The 20,445-nt window shown below is 26.2% G+C and overlaps 2 protein-coding genes across 2 annotated transcripts; one reads left to right on the top strand and one right to left on the bottom strand.

Annotated features, from left to right (window-relative positions):
• Positions 1–5,069: 5,069 nt before the first annotated feature.
• On the bottom strand, positions 5,070–12,889 carry LOC136077985 (uncharacterized). Its single transcript, XM_065792504.1, has 8 exons — positions 12,716–12,889; positions 9,855–10,011; positions 8,035–8,157; positions 7,378–7,500; positions 7,010–7,132; positions 6,642–6,755; positions 6,297–6,404; positions 5,070–5,477 (listed from the first exon to the last, which is right to left on the bottom strand). Exons 1-8 carry the CDS (start codon positions 12,797–12,799, stop codon positions 5,212–5,214), a joined length of 1,098 nt encoding a protein of 365 aa, XP_065648576.1. The 5' UTR covers positions 12,800–12,889; the 3' UTR covers positions 5,070–5,211.
• A 2,247-nt stretch (positions 12,890–15,136) lies between these two features.
• Positions 15,137–19,999, top strand: LOC124809000 (uncharacterized). Its single transcript, XM_065792503.1, has 10 exons — positions 15,137–15,257; positions 15,589–15,733; positions 16,581–16,764; positions 16,878–17,032; positions 17,426–17,464; positions 17,984–18,167; positions 18,257–18,411; positions 19,001–19,087; positions 19,291–19,323; positions 19,601–19,999. The coding sequence occupies exons 1-10, from the start codon at positions 15,186–15,188 to the stop codon at positions 19,879–19,881; spliced, it is 1,335 nt and encodes a 444-aa protein (XP_065648575.1). The 5' UTR covers positions 15,137–15,185; the 3' UTR covers positions 19,882–19,999.
• Positions 20,000–20,445: the final 446 nt, after the last annotated feature.

Raw genomic sequence — 20,445 nt, 5'->3', positions numbered from 1 at the left:
TTTTTTTATTAATAAACCTATATCATGTTATATATGGTTGAAAAGCCAATTAAATTTTACACAAAGATGGCTAATAAACTAAAAAACACTTTTTTTCACAAAAATCGCTATTTTTTTACCTGATAACCACTTTAAACCCAAAACTATTACTGTAATAAATTCAAAAAAAATTCTGGGTGCTTTTTGACATCTTTAAATATTAGATTTGTTAAAATATATATCAAAATTTGTGAAATATATATGTGTTATACATAGTTAAAGTTGTCTGACTTAGAACCTTCTTGTTTACATTTGTTAAGGATAATAACAAAAAGCTTGTCTTTTATATATTTATTCATTTTTTGTACAAAAAACTATTAAAAATCAAAGTTCAAACTATTACACATGTTAAATCACACAATGTATAAAAGGAACGATTACAAAGCCTTTGTCAGACACCTCAATCGATATCGTGTTCCTCTTCCCCGCCATTCGTCTCGTCGGTTGTTCGCCAGCTCATGGGTTCATCATAAAAACCACTGAACTCATCCGGAACATATTGCATTAGCTTCCTAATATCCTGCAGTTTCACTTATTTTAATGAAACATTACCCAATGGGTAGCACACATTTTGTGGAAACTCGACGATTCGATCGACGACTTGAGACATCTTGTAAGTTTGGACCATCAGCCCATCAATGAGTGGCCTACAGACAATTAAATGGAACGATATGGAACGTGTTTGATTAGTTTTGTCTAAGACGTTTTTATGAAAACATGTTGCAACAGTAGTAGCAGGTACAGTTCTTCCTTTGTAGTCAATTACTCTTTACCTTTCACTCTAGCTTCTTTAACAACATTCCTTTTCCACATAGCCTCATTTTTAACCTTTCTTTCACTGCTAGTACTAGGTTCTTCATCCATTATAAGTCTTTTTCATTAAAACAACGAGATGTATTGTATTAATTACAATTAATAACGCAATTTAATTATTAAATTGCGTGGGAGAAACCCTGTACGGCGGATTTGACTGACGTAGTTTCCTTGTGGAAATATAAGTATAGTCTAAACGTTTTTTTTATGAGCATATTTGAGGTGTTTTTTAAAGTATAAGTTGAACGAGGAATTTTTGTAGAGGCAGTTTTTTTAATGAATAAAAAAGATCTGAAATCGAAACATTGTGTTCACTGCGAGAAAACTACATGAATAATAAAATAAGCCCAAATAACCTCAAACTCGTAACCAAAACAAAACAAAAATTGGATTAAAAACATCTAAAAGCTACCAGCAGAACACAGCTGGTTTTCTCAGTGCTGCAAACAAAAACCTTCTAAGTCACTGACCAAGAACCTTTTAGTTTACAGAAAATATTTCAGCTCTCTATTTAACGTGTACGGAGAGGTCTGATTTAGAATGTTTTACTATACAATGGTGGAGCTGTCTTCAAAGAACAAATTTTCATCAAAAAGTCAAATATTAAAAAAAATAACTTAGAACGTTTTTGTATACATTGATTCAATTAACAGAACAAAGAGAACCTAAAGCACAAATTCTAAAGTGTTAGTTTTTTAAAATAATCTAATGTTAGTAGATTCAAATTTTTTTTTCAAGTTATATAGTTTAAATAAATTAGAATTAATAAAAATACAGATTTTATCATTCATTTATAAATTTATTTGTATTAACGGGTGTTATCGGACAAAATAAAAACGTCAATAACTTATTTATAAATAAAAAAACAATTAAATTAGAATTAATAAAAATACAGATTTTATCATTCATTTATAAATTTATTTGTATTAACGGGTGTTATCGGACAAAATAAAAACGTCAATAACTTATTTATAAATAAAAAAACAATTACTATATATAAAACAAAAACTATTGTATTTTTTTTTAAATAAAGCATTTATTTTTCAATAAAAATATATTATTTTTTATATGAAAAAACACCACCATCTGCAATTAGTCTAAATTTTGCTCTGACGCCTTTCATATGCGACTGTAAAAAGTTTAAATCAATTTCTTGTAGTTTTAGTTTAATGCGATCAATCAAAACTTGCTCTGTTGAAGCTTGCCAATCTCCCTCGTAAACCTTTTGTGCCAAATGTGTCCAAAAATTTTCAATTGGTCGTGCTTGAGGCACATTTGGGGGATTGGATTCTTTATCAACGTAATAGACATATTGGTCCATCCAATTTAGAGAATCTTTAGAATAATGAGAACTTGCTAAATCTGGCCAAAATAAATAGTTAAAGTCTCCATGATAATTGTGAATAAATGGAAGAAGTCATTTTTCTAAATATTTATTAATATAGATTGATGAATTGATCGCTACAGCTTTGGAAGTGCGAAACAATGGCTCAGACATACCATGGTTCAGATATGCCTATCCACATTATTAATTTTTTTGGAAATTTCTGTTTTCCTATAAAACGAACACTTTCTGGGCATGTCTTTTTGTTGTTTAAGTAGTATCCAGAATTTCCAGGCATGTTGTCCCCTGCAAAACAATAGTATTTTTCGTCATCGATGACTAGAAGCGATTTTGTGTTATAGAGTTGGTTAACTAGTTTCCTGCTTCTTTTCTTGGCTTTTGTTTGTTGTTCTATAGTGCATTTTGGAGTCTTTTCACGTTTTCTATATTTAATATTCATTTTTTTTAACTGACGACCAATTGTCGATTGATTTACATCGAACTTAATACCTATTTTTTCTGACTGACCCTTTTTCGATTGTTGACAAGTCTCGTTAATTCGGCTTTCTTTTCTCTAGTCCAGGATGTCGGATGACCAGAGTGCTTTCTATCAGAAAACGATTGAACAGTCTCAAGTCTTTTTAGGTTATCATATATTGTACTTCGAGCAAATCCTTCCTTTTCAAAATGATTTACGATTTTTTTTTTTTTTCATATTAGGTTTATTTACAAAAAACATTTTTAGTCGCTTTCGAAATAATTCTCGTTTAGCTGCATTTACCCTCACTTTAAATAATTGTGTTTCAAATAATAAAGTTTATATTTTATAGAAAGTTTATGCCTACGCATAAAACCACAAAAACTAAATATTATGCTCAAATAATGAAATTAGGATTTGTCCGATAACTTCCGCATCACCCGTTATTAAGTATAAACAATAGCATTTTTCCGCGTTGAGGTAAAAGCTTTGATCGCGCAGATGAAGAAGAAAAGAAACTTTTTTACGCCTTTTGACTAGAATTATTTTATCCCCTGGTTATTTGATTTCTACATAGAACACGAGGGATTTCGATTCAGAGGAGTTATGTATTTTAAAAAGTTTCTAAACAAAACTTTTCAATTTAGAATGTTAACCATGGCAAAATTTGAAAAAACTGTTTGACATCAAAATTCGTATTGAAGGTTTTGTAATCAAAATATCTGTACGTAGATGCAAATATCAAAGAAATTATCAGGTCGGATATCCGACCGGATAATTTTCGACTATCCTGCTATACGGTATCCGGGGGAATAATAAAAATGCTATCCGGGACATCCTTAGTTGCTTTGCTACCAGTATTTGCTGCAACCACCTCATCTGTTCAAGAAAATATTAATTTTGATACCTTGTTTCAGTTTATATCTAATACTGTTAGTAAACCTTTAATTCAAAAATTTGCGTTCTCTTTATTAAAAACTTTCATGCTAAAATAATTTCTAAATATTGAACATATAGTAAGCTAATTAAAAATCTCCCACTACTACTCTATCAGTATTGAAAAATCCACCCTCTATACAGTTCATTTTGAAGTTCTAAAGTCAGCAGAGCACTCACAAATATCTTTCTTTCATCAACTCATCTATAATCATTGTTTGAGAACGCAGAATTTCGAGAAGAGCAGATTATTTTCATTTTGATAGTTTAAAAAATCTTTGCCAAAGTTCAATCAAATTAGCTAGTTGTTTAAAAGTTATCTTTCCATCGTTACAATTAATTTCATTACCTAGTTTATTTTGACTAAATTGTTGTTTTGAATTTGAAACTGTCCATGATTTTTAGAAATTGGTAAGTAAAGCACTGTTATCTGTACTAACACAAGCCCCTCTACAAATGTTTCTAAAATAAAATTAATCTACAATTAGCATTATATGTTCATGTATTGAACTTTACTCGACAAGTTTTTTGACAGTTTTTAACAGCAACATAAACTGCACCTTTTATTATTTCATTCATTATGTAGTGGTAATGAAAATTATTTAATTAAAAGTTCATAAGCTTTTTTAGATGTGTATCTTAACAATGCGCTTTTTTGTGATAACTTTCAGAAATTTACATTAACTTAGAGTTTGTTTTTTAAAATCAATTTGTCAAATCTATGACAAATCTTAAATTAAATGACAAATCTTAAATTAAATGTTATATTTCCTGTGCTTGGGGTCCACCAAACAAAATAATCATCATAAAACTTAAAAAAGTATTGCTCAAAAAAATTTGGGTTATTAACTGGATTTCCAAAAATTCTTTCCCAATGGTACTGCAAGATAGTTTTAAGATAATTTTCGTCTAACAGAAGAAAGCAGTTTTTATGCTCAATGTCTATTAAGTTTAGAAAATTCTTTTGAAGATAAATATCCTCATGATCATACTTTTGATGTTAGTCTTGTTAATGTTGTAATGTTAGTCTTCTCCGAGATAATTATGTGTAGCACGTGACATTGCAAAGTACTGTAACACGTTTATCATCCATTTAAAAAAGTTGTTATTCAATGGTGCATGGTGAATAAGCGTGTTATAAAGTACGCCATGAGTAAGCCATAATATGATCTTGTTTAAATTTTATAGACAATTTTTTAATATGGGGTAAATAGGGTTAAGCTTACTTTCTCTTGCTTGATTTTATTAAACCTTGTAGAGATTAAGTCGCCCAATATTGCGTATAACTTATGACTGTGATTTTTTAAACTAAGGCTTTCAAAATCTAAATTTTTTTTCCTTTGCGTTTAACTGTAGGTTAAACGTAAAGGGAAATAAGATTTAATTTTTAGATTCATTTCTAAATATAATCGCTTAACGGAACTCTTTTTCCCCCAATTTTTTATTTCAATTATTTAAACCTCGAATAAACAAAACATATTTAGAAAAATTTACTAATAAACATTTTACTTAAATATTTACAAACTAAAATATTTTACAGAAATATATACAAATAAAAATAACCTTTTTGGAAATCAAAAGTAAAAAAAAAGAGAGAAAAAATTTTCGTTCTCGTTGTTTTTTAAATAACTTTGTGACGCTTGTTTATTTTACTTTTTTTAGCAAACTTGGTGGACCGTTTTTCTCTTATTTGAGTATATTGTCCGCTTGGTACATTAAAATCTCCGCTTGGGGTGTATTTGTCATCAGTTACTTTTTTACTTTTGCTGTTAAGTTCGATAGGTAACTTATTGACATCCGATGTAGGCTGCATATTTTTTCCAAAAACATCGCCATAAATAAATTTATTGTTTTTGTATTTGTTGTGAGGAAAGTAAGCGTCATTTTCTAAAATTATATTTAATGTGAAATAAAGAAGTTAATAAAAAAGTTATAGCACAAAGTGAAATCATAGTAAAAACTACAGCAAAACTAAGTTTACATATAAAATCACACTTGCTTACGAAGTGTTGATAAAGCAGGTCCCTAACCAGTCCGTTATCAGTGACTAACTAGTACTAGGCACAACTTATTTCTCCGCTCAAAAGCTTTTTACATAGGGTTTAATTTTAAAACTATTTAGCTGTGGTTAGTTGAGGAGGCAACTCATGTAATCAAATAAATTATGAGTAACCGTCTCGATAGTTCCCTTCTCAATTGAAAGAGTAGCATCTTGATTGATGTTGTTATTCGATCTTGGGAAGGTAAATATGTAAAACAATTCCGAAGATAAAAAATTAGTCTATTGAATTTTTTTTTAGAATAGATGGCAAACAGTGAGTTTTTTTAAACTGAAAACAGACAGGTGCGAACAGAGACGTAACTACAAACCTGTGAATTAGTTGCAAAAACTTACAGGAGCGAAAATCTGCATAAAAGTGAACTAATAAAAAACGGAACCGGTGATTCAAAAAGGAAAAAAAAAAGTCATAAAAAAACAGAATCTTGTTCGACCGAAATCTACTTGTATATGTTTTTTTTTCGCAACTTTGTCTCTGTTTAAGTTGTTAAATTTAAGATAGACAATGTCTTGTTTTAATTTTTTTTGCCAGTTTTTTTACCTACACAAGTTTTGTTAAACTTATGCGAATAAAATTTTTTTTATTTGCCCCTAGAAACAATAGCAATATATTTTGCATTGTTCAAAGATAATTTAATAATACTTACCTTGATTAATACCTTGAGTTTCATAAGAAGTTTCACTTAACTTAGGCTTAATATAAGTAACGGTATTTTTATTATAGTCTGACGTCATATACGAGGGATTCCATAAATCTAAAGATAAGTTGTAATGCAAGTATATAAAAATAATGTACGAGTAATAATTATAAACTTCAGTTATAACTTAAATCAAATATTGATGTGTAAAAATTGTTTTTTTGAAGTTGTTTGCCTCGAAGAAGAAGAAGAAAAAGAAGAAGAAGAAGCAAGGCTTTGAAAGCCAATTTTGGAAATCCTCGCATCACTTTTCACATTTTTAAAAGATAATTGTATAGCACCTATTTTGATTACCGCTATTTAATGATTCCATTTTTGGAAGAACTTTTGTTTCACTCCACACAGGTTTGTTATTATTAATAGTTTTTTCACCGTCTGTTGGAGCCATAAAAACAGGACGCCAAAATCCTAAACAATAATAGTTATATAAATATATGAAAATAGTATATTAGTAATAGGATTTGAACTGGGTCTTAATTATAACAAGGCAAAAATTGATGTAAACTCAAAGTATTGTGCATTTTACAAAAACGCGTGTTTAAAAATTAATTTTTCTTTTGGAGTTGTTTATCTATAAAGAGCTTCCCTTTATGTTTTAAGCCATCTCTGTGAACCATAGAAATACTTTTGACACCCTCAAAAAATATTTGAATAATACCTACTTTGATTATCACGATTTAATGGTTCTATTGTCGGAAAAATATTTGTTTCACTCCGTATAGGTTTGTTATCATTCATAGGTTTTTCATCGTCTGTTGGTGTCATAAACGCTGGGCGCCAAAACTCTAAACAATAATAATAATAACAATAATAGTAACAACAATAACAATAATAATAATAGTAATAATATATATATAAATATATATATATATATTATTATCATTATTACTATTATTAATCATAAACATATATTATTATTATTAATCATAAAGCGTTTTTATGATTTGCAACTCATAAAAACGCTTTTGGCATCCTCGAAAGATAATCTAATGTATATTACCTACTTCGATAGATAACATAAATTATATACTTTGATTATTACGATTAAATGATTCCATTGTCGGAAGAACTTTTGTTTCACTCCATATAGGTTTGTTATTATTATTAGTTTTTTCACCTTCTGTTGGAATTTTAAACGCTGGGCGCCAAAACTCTAAAGTAAAATATAAAAATTGTTAACTAGTTTTAAGTTTATAACGTAAAAGATATATAATTTTTACAGAAACGCTTCGGGCATGACAATAATATAGAATATGTATTTATTTTTCCCCAGCTACTTTTTTTAATTGTTTTACAATATTTAGATACAGAAAAAAAAAAACTCTATGAAGTATTCGAATAATTATATTCAGATATTAGAAATATTTAAATTAGAAATTGCGCAATGTGTGTTTTGCTTAATTTGGGTAAAGATTTTAAAATTTGAAAACCCGTTGTAGTAATACTTGTGGTGTTATCTAATTACAACCATAGCTTTTATTATAGTTATTGTTACAATTGTTATAATGAAGTTCTTATTCAGTTTGTTATTGTTTATAACAAATAAAATAAATGTATTTTTTGTACTTGTCTACTTTAATAAACGTCTTCCTTTTAAAGGCGGTTTACATATTTGTAAATCCTTTTTCCTACCCCTGCACACTTACAAATCAAAGATAAATTTTTTAATTTATTTTTTAAAACTTACCTTGATTATTATGATTTAAAGATTCCATTGTTGTAAAATCCTTTGTCATTGGTTTCTTATCATCCAGAGTTTCATAAGAAGTTTCAAAGCCTAAGCTTCTTTTAGATCGATACTCTGTATTGTCTAAATTACAACTTTAACAAATTTTTATACTTAATTATGCAAAATTGAGCTTGTTTATTATTGCAAAAAGGTTTTTCTAAAATGCTATTATTACGTAGGTTATATTTGTTTTGGTGTTTTATTTTGTAATGGTTTACAAAAACATCGAGGGGCATAAGTTCTTTACATTTGTACTTAAAACACAAAACATTAAATACATTTAGTTGATAAACATTTAAGGCATCCATTTCTTTAAAAAGCGGTTTAGAGTTCGAAAAACGTTTTTTAAAAATTATTATGCGAGCTGCGTGTTTCTGATGCCGATAAAGAAATTTATGTTTAGTTTTATGTGTACTTCCCTATATAATATTTGCATAATTGATATGACAGTGAATGAAAGAGTAATATAATTGTGTTAATTGCTTTTTGTTTAAAATACCTCTAGACTTGTATAGAATTCCAATGTTTTTTGCAACTTTATTAGAAATATTATTGATGTGTGATTTCCAAGACAGATTTTCTTTAATAAAAACTTCTAAAAATTTTTTCACTTTTTCTCCTTTTAGGATGACATTGTCTATAAAAAGATCTGGCATATTTACAGGCAGTATCTGTTTTTTATAGTTTGGATGGAAAAGTATCCATTTTGTTTTTTCAATATTTAAAGATAGTCTATTTTTTTTGAATCAAAATGAATTTTTTTTAAATTCTCTGTTCATATTATCAAAAAGAATGCTTATATTTTCATGTGACTGAAACAAGTTTGTGTCGTCTGTAAAAATTATAGTCTTTAAATAGGATGCTTTGTTAAGATCATTTACACATATAATGAAAAGAAGAGGTCGAAGTATGGATCCTTGTGACACCATATGTTATGTTCATTAATGTTTGAGGTTGAAAATCTTAGTTAAAAACAAATTGCTTTCGGTTGGAAGGATAACTTTTGAACCAACTTAGAGTTTTACCTACTACACCATAACATTCAAGTTTTTTAAGCAAAATATTATGATCGACCGTGTCAAAAACTTTTGACAAATCAATGAAAACACCTAGTGTAAATTTTTGATTTTAAAAAGATTCGTTAATAAAACGTGTTAATTGAAGAATAGCATGTTCAGTTGAGTTGTTTTTTTTTAAACCGAACTGATTTTCATAAAGGAGTTTATTGGTAATTAGTAATGTGTACACTCTGTTATACATTATTCTTTCTAATATTTTTGAAAAAACTGGAAGAAATAGGTCTGTAATTTGTTATATTGGTCGGGTCTCCCCTGTCTTAAAAATAGGAATTACTTTTGCTAATTTCAGATATATATATATATATATATATATATATATATATATATATATATATATATATATATATATATATATATATATATATATATATATATATATATATATATATATATATATATATATATATATATATATATATATATATATATATATATATATATATATATATATATATATATATATATATATATATATATATATATATATATATATATATATATATATATATATATATATATATATGTACATACATACTACAGATCATTTTTTCTCTACGGCTAAAATATAATTATTGAGATGATGCTTCACTAAAATTTATTATTTAAAGTTTATATTATAGTTAATATAAGAATAATTCACTAATAGTCACTATGAAATTTGGTAACAAAGCTAAAAAAAATTTTAAAATGTCCAAATACCTCTCTGAAATGCGTGATGTGGGTCCAGAGTTTTTTCGTACTCAAACAACATTTTGTTTATATCATCCATTTTTACTGGTGAGTTTTTCTTGCTTGCTGATGTTTTTTTAAAATCGTCAGCAAAGCGAAATACTGGTTGAATTCGAAGACTTTTATTCTTTGAATGAAAATTATAAAAAGAAATCAACAAGTTGAAAGTATCATTATAAAATTATTCAGTTAAATGATATTCGTATTAAAAATTAAGCAATGTTCAAAAAGATTTTCAAATAACTTTACAATATAATATTATACATTGTATTGAAAATATCCCTCAATCAAATTTACGCTTCATTTTTATACTTCTTTTTGAGTTATATCTTAATATCACCTCTAAAGATTAATTTTAAAAATAGCGACTTTTAAACATTGTAAATGTTAATAAAAGGCTAAGCAAAGTCAAACACGAGGTTGTCCAACACGTGGGTGTATCCGAATGAGGTGTTGAAACAAGACAAGTTAGTCAAAAGATGCAAACGTCAACGCAATTATATACCATTCAAAAAACACACTTTCTAATTTAACAGATGAATACAATAATACGGAGCAAAAATACAAAAAATTTAGTTTAATCTTTTACAACAGAATTTTTTTTGAAAAAAAGACAAAAAACAATGTTCAATCTTATAAATTAGATAAGAGCTTGTAAAACATATAACGTATTGTAACACATATAACGTATAAGTATTGTAAGACATATAACGTATTCTGATATCAATATCTAATCGCTATTGCACAAAAGATTTGAACATATTTTTAAAAATAAATTAATCTACCTAAAACTTAAAGGGAAAAGGAGGGGGAGGGTAATTACAATCAAGAAAAAATAACTCGACAGGGTGCCCCTTTTTTAACTTTATTTTATTTAGGTGCTCCAAGAAGCCCTTACGGTCTTATTCGAGAACCGCGGATGAGCATTTAATAGGAAGTTCATGCCTCTTTTTTATACCGATGTTGCAAAACTTGCCGAGAGGTGGGGTTTGAACCACGGATACTTTGTTTTTAGGCAAAAGCATTATGCTACGCGGATACTTGGATTGTGCATGATATAGAAGGGACATAGAGGAGTTCAATCTTTGTAACTTACGGATAACAAAAACTCATTTTTTAATAAATTTTTTTTTTGTTTAAAATGCATTCTCTTGAAAAAAAAATAATAAAAAAAGCAAATAAATCTATTTTCGTTAGACATTTGATGATGATTCTATAAGTTAATTTTATTGACGTTTGTTTGATGCATACAAAATTTTTGAATTACTTTTTGTTTGATCAGCAAAGATCTTTAGTCATTTTATAATAATTAAGAACAACAATGAAAATTATTAATAAATGAAATTTATGATGCTTTTCCCGCAACAATATTGTTAAAAGCCAATTTGCTAAGTTTATGGGATTGCTAATGTAATTTGAAGGTAAACGGTATATAGATTCATTTTCTTATTGTGAAAAATAAGTATAATTTATAACATATATGTCATGTATACAATATAATATATTGTACACATGGCATAAATATTATATAATTATATTTTAAATATGCAATATTTCATATCAAACTGAGATTTTTTAGATGACATAAAGGAATTATGTAAAATCCATTAACTAAATATTATAAACTTAATTCAGGTTAAAATTTAAGAGTTAATATTAGAGAGTTAAAATTAGAATTTCAGAAAAAATAATTCCGGAAGATGCTCAACAAATTCTAGTACAGGTAGTTTTATGTTGGAATGCAAAGCATCAGCGAACAATTTTTAAAAATACACTTTAGAAAACATTCCTAAGTGATCATTTTATTCTCTCTTGGTATTTTAAACTACTTTTTATGTATTTTTACTTTGTAAAAATTTTTACAGAGTTTAATAAAACAGTAATATAAATAATAATAACTATAATATTAATAATTACAGTAATATATATATATATATATATATATATATATATATATATATATATATATATATATATATATATATATATATATATATATATATATATATATATATATATATATATATATATATACTGTCAAATCAATTCATCAATGATATAATAATCATTGGGACTTTATTTTTTACAAGGTAACCAAATAAGTATATAGTACCTAAAGATGATAACTGCGAAGGTTAAGCACTTTTTGGTATTGGTAAACTCTTTAAATTAATGAACAAAGAATTTAGAAATATCTAACAGATTCAAAAGTAATGAGTTTATTTTAAGTAATGGTTTTAACTTTCTTAAAAAATTTTTTAAGAAAGTTAAAGAAAATTTTTTAAGAAAGTTAAACCATTTTTTCTCAAAATGGGTTTAACTTTCTTAAAAAAAATTGACTAAAAACAAAAATGCCTCAACCCATTATCAACCAAATTGAAATGGAAGGAGATTCCTTTACAAAATTGTTCGGTTAATTTCAGTTTCTGACGACAAAACTCTTTTGATTTTTATTTGGATAACATGTTTTTATTCTTCCTTTTTTTTGTAATTTTTTAAAATTATTATCTTTATTTTTTTTTTCTATGCAGTAATTATTTTTATTATTTCTCTACAAATTTTAACAATGATCGACAATTGTAAAGAAATAAAAAAAAAAAACGATTTTTACTTTATAAGTAGTTCTTCTTATTCTTTTTTACTAGCTTCAAAAAGCTAGATGAAAAATTAGATTACCTTCTTTCGATATTCTCTCTTCAAAGTTTGTTACATGGCGTAACAATTTTGTGCTTTTTAAAACAAACTTTGTGCATTTTTACGTCTCCAGAAGGAAAATGTTGATATTGAAATTATACGTTTATTAAAATATTACAATACAAAATTAAAAATACCTCATGGTTAATCGGCAAGCAAGATTTTTCTTTAAAAAATCGGCTGAGAAATACAAAAAACAGCATTTTTGCCAAGAAGCGCATTTTGTTTAATAAAAATTGTGATAGATTATTAAAAAGGTACAAATAAATATCTGAGATTATTTGACGTCATACAAAAATTATTCAAAATTTAAAATAGAGTTATTAATAAGTGTTGCTAGGGATGCAAAACACGTTCTGTAAAATAATATTTTGCAATGCACAGTTATGTAAACAATTTTGGAATTGGTATTGGTATATTGCACCTTTGTTTTATGATCTCCAAAAAATTAAAAAAAATCTTTATGCGAAAAAATTAAACATAGAAGGTTAATTACTGACAATGTACTTAACTTGGTTGGCTTTATTTTTATTTATTTAGTTATTTAAGTGCTCTAAAACGTTGTTGACAAACTTATTACGGAGCACCAATGCTATCATTATTAGGGGAGAGTTGCCTTAACTGGAACTCTTAAGGAATAAATATTTATTAACCAAAGATGGCTTAAATATGAAAACATATATGACTTGATTAAAACAATACTTTTAAAATAAACCATAAAACTATACTTTAAACCATAGTTTGACTTAATTGGTTTGTATGTTATTGGAAATAAATTTGTTTTTGCAAAGGTTTTGAAAAACATTTTGTTCCAATCAAGGCAACTGGTTTCCTAAACAACACTTTGATTCCTTAATCAGAACGGTTTATTTGTTTTAAAAAACCCGGTAAAATCAACAAAAATTGAATAAAAATAGTTTTTATCTATACAATGAAAGTTTAAGAAGTTCATATCAAACTTATAATAGGATTAATATTACCCTGGCAAATTGAAATTCAACAAACAAAAAATTGTATAAAAGTTTTAACTGTTATGATGTTCATTAAGTTTATAAAGTTTATTTTACATAATTTTATTTTTAAAGTTTATGGTTGTTACTAAGTATTTTTGATTTGCGCTTGAACTATTTCTACAACTCTTTGATTTTATTACTGATTAAGGGACAACTTTATAGTTCCAATTATCGAAATTTTGGACTATTTTGTTATATCACTGCAATATCATGCTTGCAACAACTTATAAGATAAGTTTATATTGTTATTTGCATTTTAAATCCCATCGACTCAAACACAAAAGACCGTATAACCTATAGCAGTATAGTTTACCCAGCGCAATCAATAAAGTGTGAACTCAAAACTAGATTACCGAAAAAAAAATATTATTATGATTGTACTATGTACTATTTTGTTATATCACTGCAGTATTATGATTGCAGCAACTTACAAAGTAACTTTATATTGTTATTTGCATTTTAAGTCCCATCGCATTAAACACGAGAAAACCGTATAATTTATAGCAGTATAGTTTACCCAACGCAATCAACATAGTGTGAACACAAAATTAGATCACCGAAAAAAAATGCGAAAAGATTTAAATCAATGATGCACATGCGTTATTTGAGGCATAACTTATTCAATACCTGTCAAAGCGTAGAAAATAAGACGTTTTACTAGAAAAATGCAAAATATAGCCATTATTCATTTTTTTCAAAAATAAGTGCAAGTGTTCCAGTTAAGTAGCTGTTATAATTAAAACAACTTTTCCATACTTCAATTATATTTTTGTCATTAACACTTATTGGTTGTTCTGATAAAATCATATTGTATTGCTGTAAGATACAACCTACAGCCGTATTTACTTCCTTCTGGCTTAACGTAGCTTTTGTCTGAAACTTCAAAACAAAATTTCTGTAAAGAAATGAAAAAAACCTTTATTTATGTTTAACTAATAAAACTAGCACTAAAATAAAAATTACGTTAAAAAAATTTCTAAAGAACTTTTTTATTAATGTTGTTAAAAAGAAATTTTTGACTTACGCTCTTACGTTAAGCTTAACGGAGAGATAAGAATACGGTTTTATCTGAACAACCAATTAACTTTTATTAAACTTTTAAAAAGTCATATTTTACAAATTTTATACACATTTATCGTGACCTTAATTCTATCGTTTGTAAGATACAATACAGACTATGGGATAAAAATACCAAACGAACCACTAAGCATAGTTTAGAATTATTTTCATTGAAAATAGTTTCAATGAAATCAAATGCATAATTTAATTAGTTTATTTGTTATTTTTTATTTCTATTTGTTAATTTTATTAATAATTAGTTATTAGTTAATTTAACTGATATAAAAATCTCAACATAAACTATAAACGGTATTGAGTAAACAGTATGAAAAGTTTGTTAAGTGATGGATTTTACGATTAAATGTGATTTTTTTTTCAGAAGCGCTTATTTTACATTTAGTTTATCTTGGGTTGAAACAGTATCCAAAACCTCAAAATAATCGAACAAATATAATTTACATAATAGATTATTTTAATATGACGTCAGATTTGTATTCCAGATTTAAATTATTTTATAGAATAAATTATTTCGAAAATGATATTCTTAAGAATACAGTGCGTTTTTATTGTTTTTTATTATGTATCAAGTATGCCTATCGATTATAAGGTAAACTTCATTTTATAATTATAAAGTATAACTATATCTTTAAATTGTAAATTTTTGAGATCTTCTTTAACAAAATTATCTAGTTAGTGTTGCATTTTTGATTATAAATTTTAGCTTATAATAGATAGAATCCAGTTTTGCTTTACACGTATCTGTAAATAATTTCTTGTACATTTTACTTTATGTAATATATGATATGGATTTGCGGTATGGAAAGAATTAAAATGCCAAATATCCATTGATCATAGGGGGCGTAACTTCAATACAATAAAGAAGAAATTAATAATAACTTTTTCTTTATTTTTTACCAATCTTTGTTATTTACGGATAGAGGCGAAATGATGAGAACAAAGGAGTAACCTTTAATAACGAAAAAAAATCAATCTATGATGAGGGAAGACCTAATGACAATCAAATTCAGCAATTTACGGAAACTACTGATCAAACTTTGAACCAAAAACAAGCAATCCTGACAGGTAATTGTAAGTTTATAAAAAATCTGTATTTAAAAAAAAATGATTCAATATTTAAATTTATAAAATGTGGTAGCTGTATATTTAAAACTGTATGGATCCCCGGTCAAAGAGCCTATGTAACAAAATCAACATTTTGAGAGTACTCAAGTAAAGATCAAAAAATTTTTGCAAGTGAGAAAAATAAAAATGCTTTATTTTACCGGCTTTCCAGAAGAATAATCTATCTCTAGGTTTTTATTGCAAGTATACAAGCAAAAAAAGTTTTTCTTTATAAATTTTAAACTGAATGTAATAAATCCTTATTATACTAGCATAATAAGTATTTATAACATTCGATTTAAAATTTATAAAGAAAAACTATTTGATGGTGCGCACTCAAGTCTATCGTTCTAAGTTTGAACTATACACAATTATACGTTTAATTGTCACCACCCAAAATGGCAAAAAAAAAATTACTAAGATCTCTTCACGGAAAAATAGATTATTATTTTTACAACTCATTCATACATCTAACTCGTTGTTTCTCTCATCTTCAACATATTCATTCATACATCTAACTCGTTTTTTTTTTTAATGTTACTCAGATTCTTTGACTGCATACGTTACATGATATCAAAAATTGCACGTTAAAACAATTATCATATATTTGCTAAAAAGTTAATAACCTGTATAACTTTTTTAATTCAAATACGGCTGGCACTAAAAAAAGGTAAGCATCACGATACGCATGATAATATGCATATTTATGAAGCAGAGTTAAACTTGTAGCTCTATCATTAAGATATTAATTAACTTGTTGTTCCTATTTCATTTCGTAAATATTTTCATTATTGTTTTCTTTCTTTAGAAACCCCTTTTGTTTTCCAAGATCTTCTTATAATAAAAGATGATCGAGATGAAGAGTCCATGAAGAAAGTGTTTGACATTGTGGATGATCAAGTTAACGATGTTGACGAAAAAAAAAATCTTCTGAAAAAAATAGAAGAACAAACACCGCCTCAGTTGAAGCAAAGAAAAGTTGAGATCCGAAAGTAACTTTAAAAAATTTTTCATTAACTTTTTTTATTAAGACATACTTATTCACATTAGAAAGTCTTAATCCAGTATGATTGTTTTTAAAATTATTAGTTTTTTCATCATTTAGAAATGTTGTACAAGAAGTTGCAAATAAAATGTTTCCAACAAGTCCTCGAAATGCCTTTCAAATGGCAGATAATTTATTTAGATTGCCACCAGAAGAAATTTTTAGAACTGCCCTTGATTGGGGAATTATTACTTCTTCAAAAACTACCAATTTAGGTAAACTATTATTGTTTTAACCAAACAATTTTTATTTTACTAAAAAAAAACTTTTATTCTCAATGAAATAAAAGATAGTTGATACGTCTTAGGGACAGGGGACAGAGCGCCTTATTCTACATTATAGGGACGGCTTTTTTACCCGCTGTGTATAGTAGCAGATATAAAACTCTGTAAAACATACAATTTAAAGTTATAAGTTGTATCTATCTATCTATCTATCTATCTATCTATCTATATATATATATATATATATATATATATATATATATATATATATATATATATATATATATATATATATATATATATATATATATATATATATATTTATATATATGTGTGTCTGTGTGTATGTGTGTATATATACAGTTTCATTCTTTTTTATTTTAGCACCGGCGATGAAAGAATTATTAATCAACCAAGTTCAGGGTAAATTTTCAATACAGTTATAATATTCTAAAATTTCGACTGTGTTACCATTTGTTTTCAAGAAAATTACTTTAAAGAGTTAACTTTTTGAAGAGTTAACTTTTTAAAGAGTTAACTTTTTAAAGAGTTAACTTTTTGAAGAATTAACTTTTTAAAGAGCTAACTTTTTAAATAGTTAAATTTTAAAGAGTTAACTTTCTAAAGAGTTATCTTTTTAAAGAGTTAACTTTCTAACGAGTTAACTTTGTAACGAGTTAACTTTTAAAGTTAACTCTTAAAGTTAAGTTTAAGTTAACTTTTTAAAGAGTTAACTTTTCATTATTTTAGAGAAAATAAGAAGCGATAAACTTTAAAAAATAGAAAGCTTTATAAATATAAATAAATGCAAGTTGAAGAATCGATTCAAGTATAATTAAAAAAAAACAACTGATATGCAAATAGTTATTAAATTAAGTTATCAATATCGTTTGTTGATACCCTCATTTTATTAGACTTTATTGTAATGCCTTTTTTTTAAAGAACCCAATGGTATTTCGCAAGATCTTTTTATAATAAAAGATGATCGAGATGAAGAATCCATGAGGAAGGTTTTTGACATTGTGGATGACCAAGTAAAAGACGCCAACGAAAAAAGAATTCTTCTTAAAAAAATAGAAGAACAAACACCACCTCAAATGCAACAGAGAAAAAATGAGATTCGGCAGTAATTTTTTTACTATTAAATTTTTTGTTTCTATAAACGTAAGAAAATCTTGATTAAGCATTAATTGTTTCATTTTTTTTATCATATAGAAAGGTTATACAAGAAGTCGCAAAAAAGATTTTTCCATCAAGTCGTGAAAATGAGATACATATGATTGAAAACTTAAACAAATTGTCTCCTGAACAAATATTCAAAACTGCTTTTCATTGGGGAATTATTACTTCTAAAAAAACTGAGGATTTAGGTTTTTTTTTTATCTTTTTAGTTGGAGTTGTTAGAAGAGTAGATCTGGGTGGGGAAAGGGGCTTTTAAAACAATGTAGGATAAATCATTTTAATTTTTTTTTAATTTTATGTTTGAGTAAAAACTTATGTTTGAATATAAATTATTTAATCTTATGTTTGAGTAAATCTTTTTACTTATTCACATTACTGCATCACTTTGTTCACATCATCGTATCGCCTCACTAAATATCATACTTCACATAGGTTTAATAATTTTTCACATCATCGTATCGCCTCACTAAATATCATACTTCACATAGGTTTAATAATTTTTCACATCATCGTATCGCCTCACTAAATATCATACTTCACATAGGTTTAATAATTTTTCACATCATCGTATCGCCTCACTAAATATCATACTTCACATAGGTTTAATAATTTTTCACATCATCGTATCGCCTAACTAAATTGTCAACAGAAAGTTTGATGGTTTAGGTATAATATCTTATGATGAGAAATTCACTTATGGGTTTTGTTATAAATATAATTTTTTAAATTAGTTAATTATAAATTATACATGTTACAATCGTTACTTTTATATTTTAGAAAATGTCAACAAAAATACTTATAACATTGAGAATCAAGATAATCTTCGACCAACAATGAGTGAATTATTAGCAACTCGGCATCAAAGTAAGAAAAATTTCCATATGAAAATTCTTTTAAGAATATAATATCATATAAAGTTCTATAAATTAATGAAAAAATATTTAAAAAAATGTTTTTTTTTTATTATTAGAAATAAAAAGTTAAAACATGAAAACAAAAGCATAATAATAAATATTTAGAAATCTTAATAAACTTTATTTTTAAATTTAAAAAAAATTTGCTTTTAGGGTCACAACAATCATTTTATACAACTTTATCAGGTAATTAAGATTATTAATAATTTTTTTTTATTTGTTTACATGAGAAAGGAAGAAATTAAATTTCTTTTCGTTTTTAAAAACGAATCATTAACGAACTTATTATTTTAATGTTTTTAAAAAAAATTTACTCTAACTTTATAAATAAAAATAATGTTTATAAAACATTAAATGTATTTCCAAAATTAATATGTAAAATATTAAGTAAAAACCCAAGGTTATCCTTGATCATTCTGATGAAATAAAAGACTTTAAAACTTTATAAAAACTTATAATAAAGGTATTACGTACGGTGGATATAATGAAGATAATAGGTTTGGTGGATTTAATAAGTACACAATTCCTGAGCTGAAAACCCATAAAAAAGGTCAAACCGAAATCAATCAAGAGGACGAGACCTTGTCTCAAAAGGATTTCTACAACAGAAGCATTGAGTTAATTACCGAAAAAGAGTTTCAAGAAAAATATGGTGATTTGAAATCTTACAATTCTAATGTTCCTTTAAACAAATCCAAGTCTGAAGAAACTATTTATGATGGGAGCGACGTTGATTATTCATGATACATCATGAATTGTCGTTTTTGGTATACATTTATATACAATATTGATAATATAAGTTTTAATTCAAATGTAAAATTTTAATATGTACAATTAAAATAATAAAAAATTAGTTTTTAAATTGTTTGATTTTAAAAGGACTTTCATGAAAATACTGTGCTTCAAGTTAAAAATTTAAAATTGTATTAATTTAAAAACTCAAAAATGCACGCAAACTTTTGAAACAATAACTAGAGCATACAAAAATAAACAATGACATTAAAAAAACTCACGATAATGAACGATAATGAACAATAATGAATGATAATGAACGATAATGAACAATAATGAACGATAATGAACGGAAAAAAGTTTGCAACCTTGGTTGTTAATAATAGTGTTGTTTCTAACAACTGCGTGACTGCGTTTAAACTGACAAAATTAAACTGTGTTTAATTTAAACTCTATAAAATAAAAAACTAGTTGTCAAAATTTCATAGACCTTGTTTTTTTTATTGCCAGAGATACGGCTCGTTTTAAAAAATCATTATTTTCAACGGTCACGTGATCAAAATACGCCATGTAAAA

Source organism: Hydra vulgaris, chromosome 03 (genome assembly GCF_038396675.1).
Source record: "Hydra vulgaris chromosome 03, alternate assembly HydraT2T_AEP".
NCBI classification, from domain to species: Eukaryota; Metazoa; Cnidaria; class Hydrozoa; order Anthoathecata; family Hydridae; genus Hydra; species Hydra vulgaris.
This window is presented reverse-complemented; position numbering and strand designations above follow the sequence as displayed.

Coding starts and splice junctions, on each gene's coding strand:
- LOC136077985 (XM_065792504.1), bottom strand. CDS start 12,799: ATGCGCTTCTTGGCAAAAATGCTGTTTTTTGTATTTCTCAGCCGATTT. Junction 8,158..9,854: donor ACATCACGCATTTCAGAGAG/GTATTTGGACAT, acceptor GTTGTAATTTAG/ACAATACAGAGTATCGATCT. Junction 6,405..6,641: donor AATGGAATCATTAAATAGCG/GTAATCAAAATA, acceptor ACTTATCTTTAG/ATTTATGGAATCCCTCGTAT.
- LOC124809000 (XM_065792503.1), top strand. CDS start 15,186: ATGATATTCTTAAGAATACAGTGCGTTTTTATTGTTTTTTATTATGTA. Junction 18,412..19,000: donor TAAAAAAACTGAGGATTTAG/GTTTTTTTTTTA, acceptor TTTATATTTTAG/AAAATGTCAACAAAAATACT. Junction 19,324..19,600: donor ATTTTATACAACTTTATCAG/GTAATTAAGATT, acceptor CTTATAATAAAG/GTATTACGTACGGTGGATAT.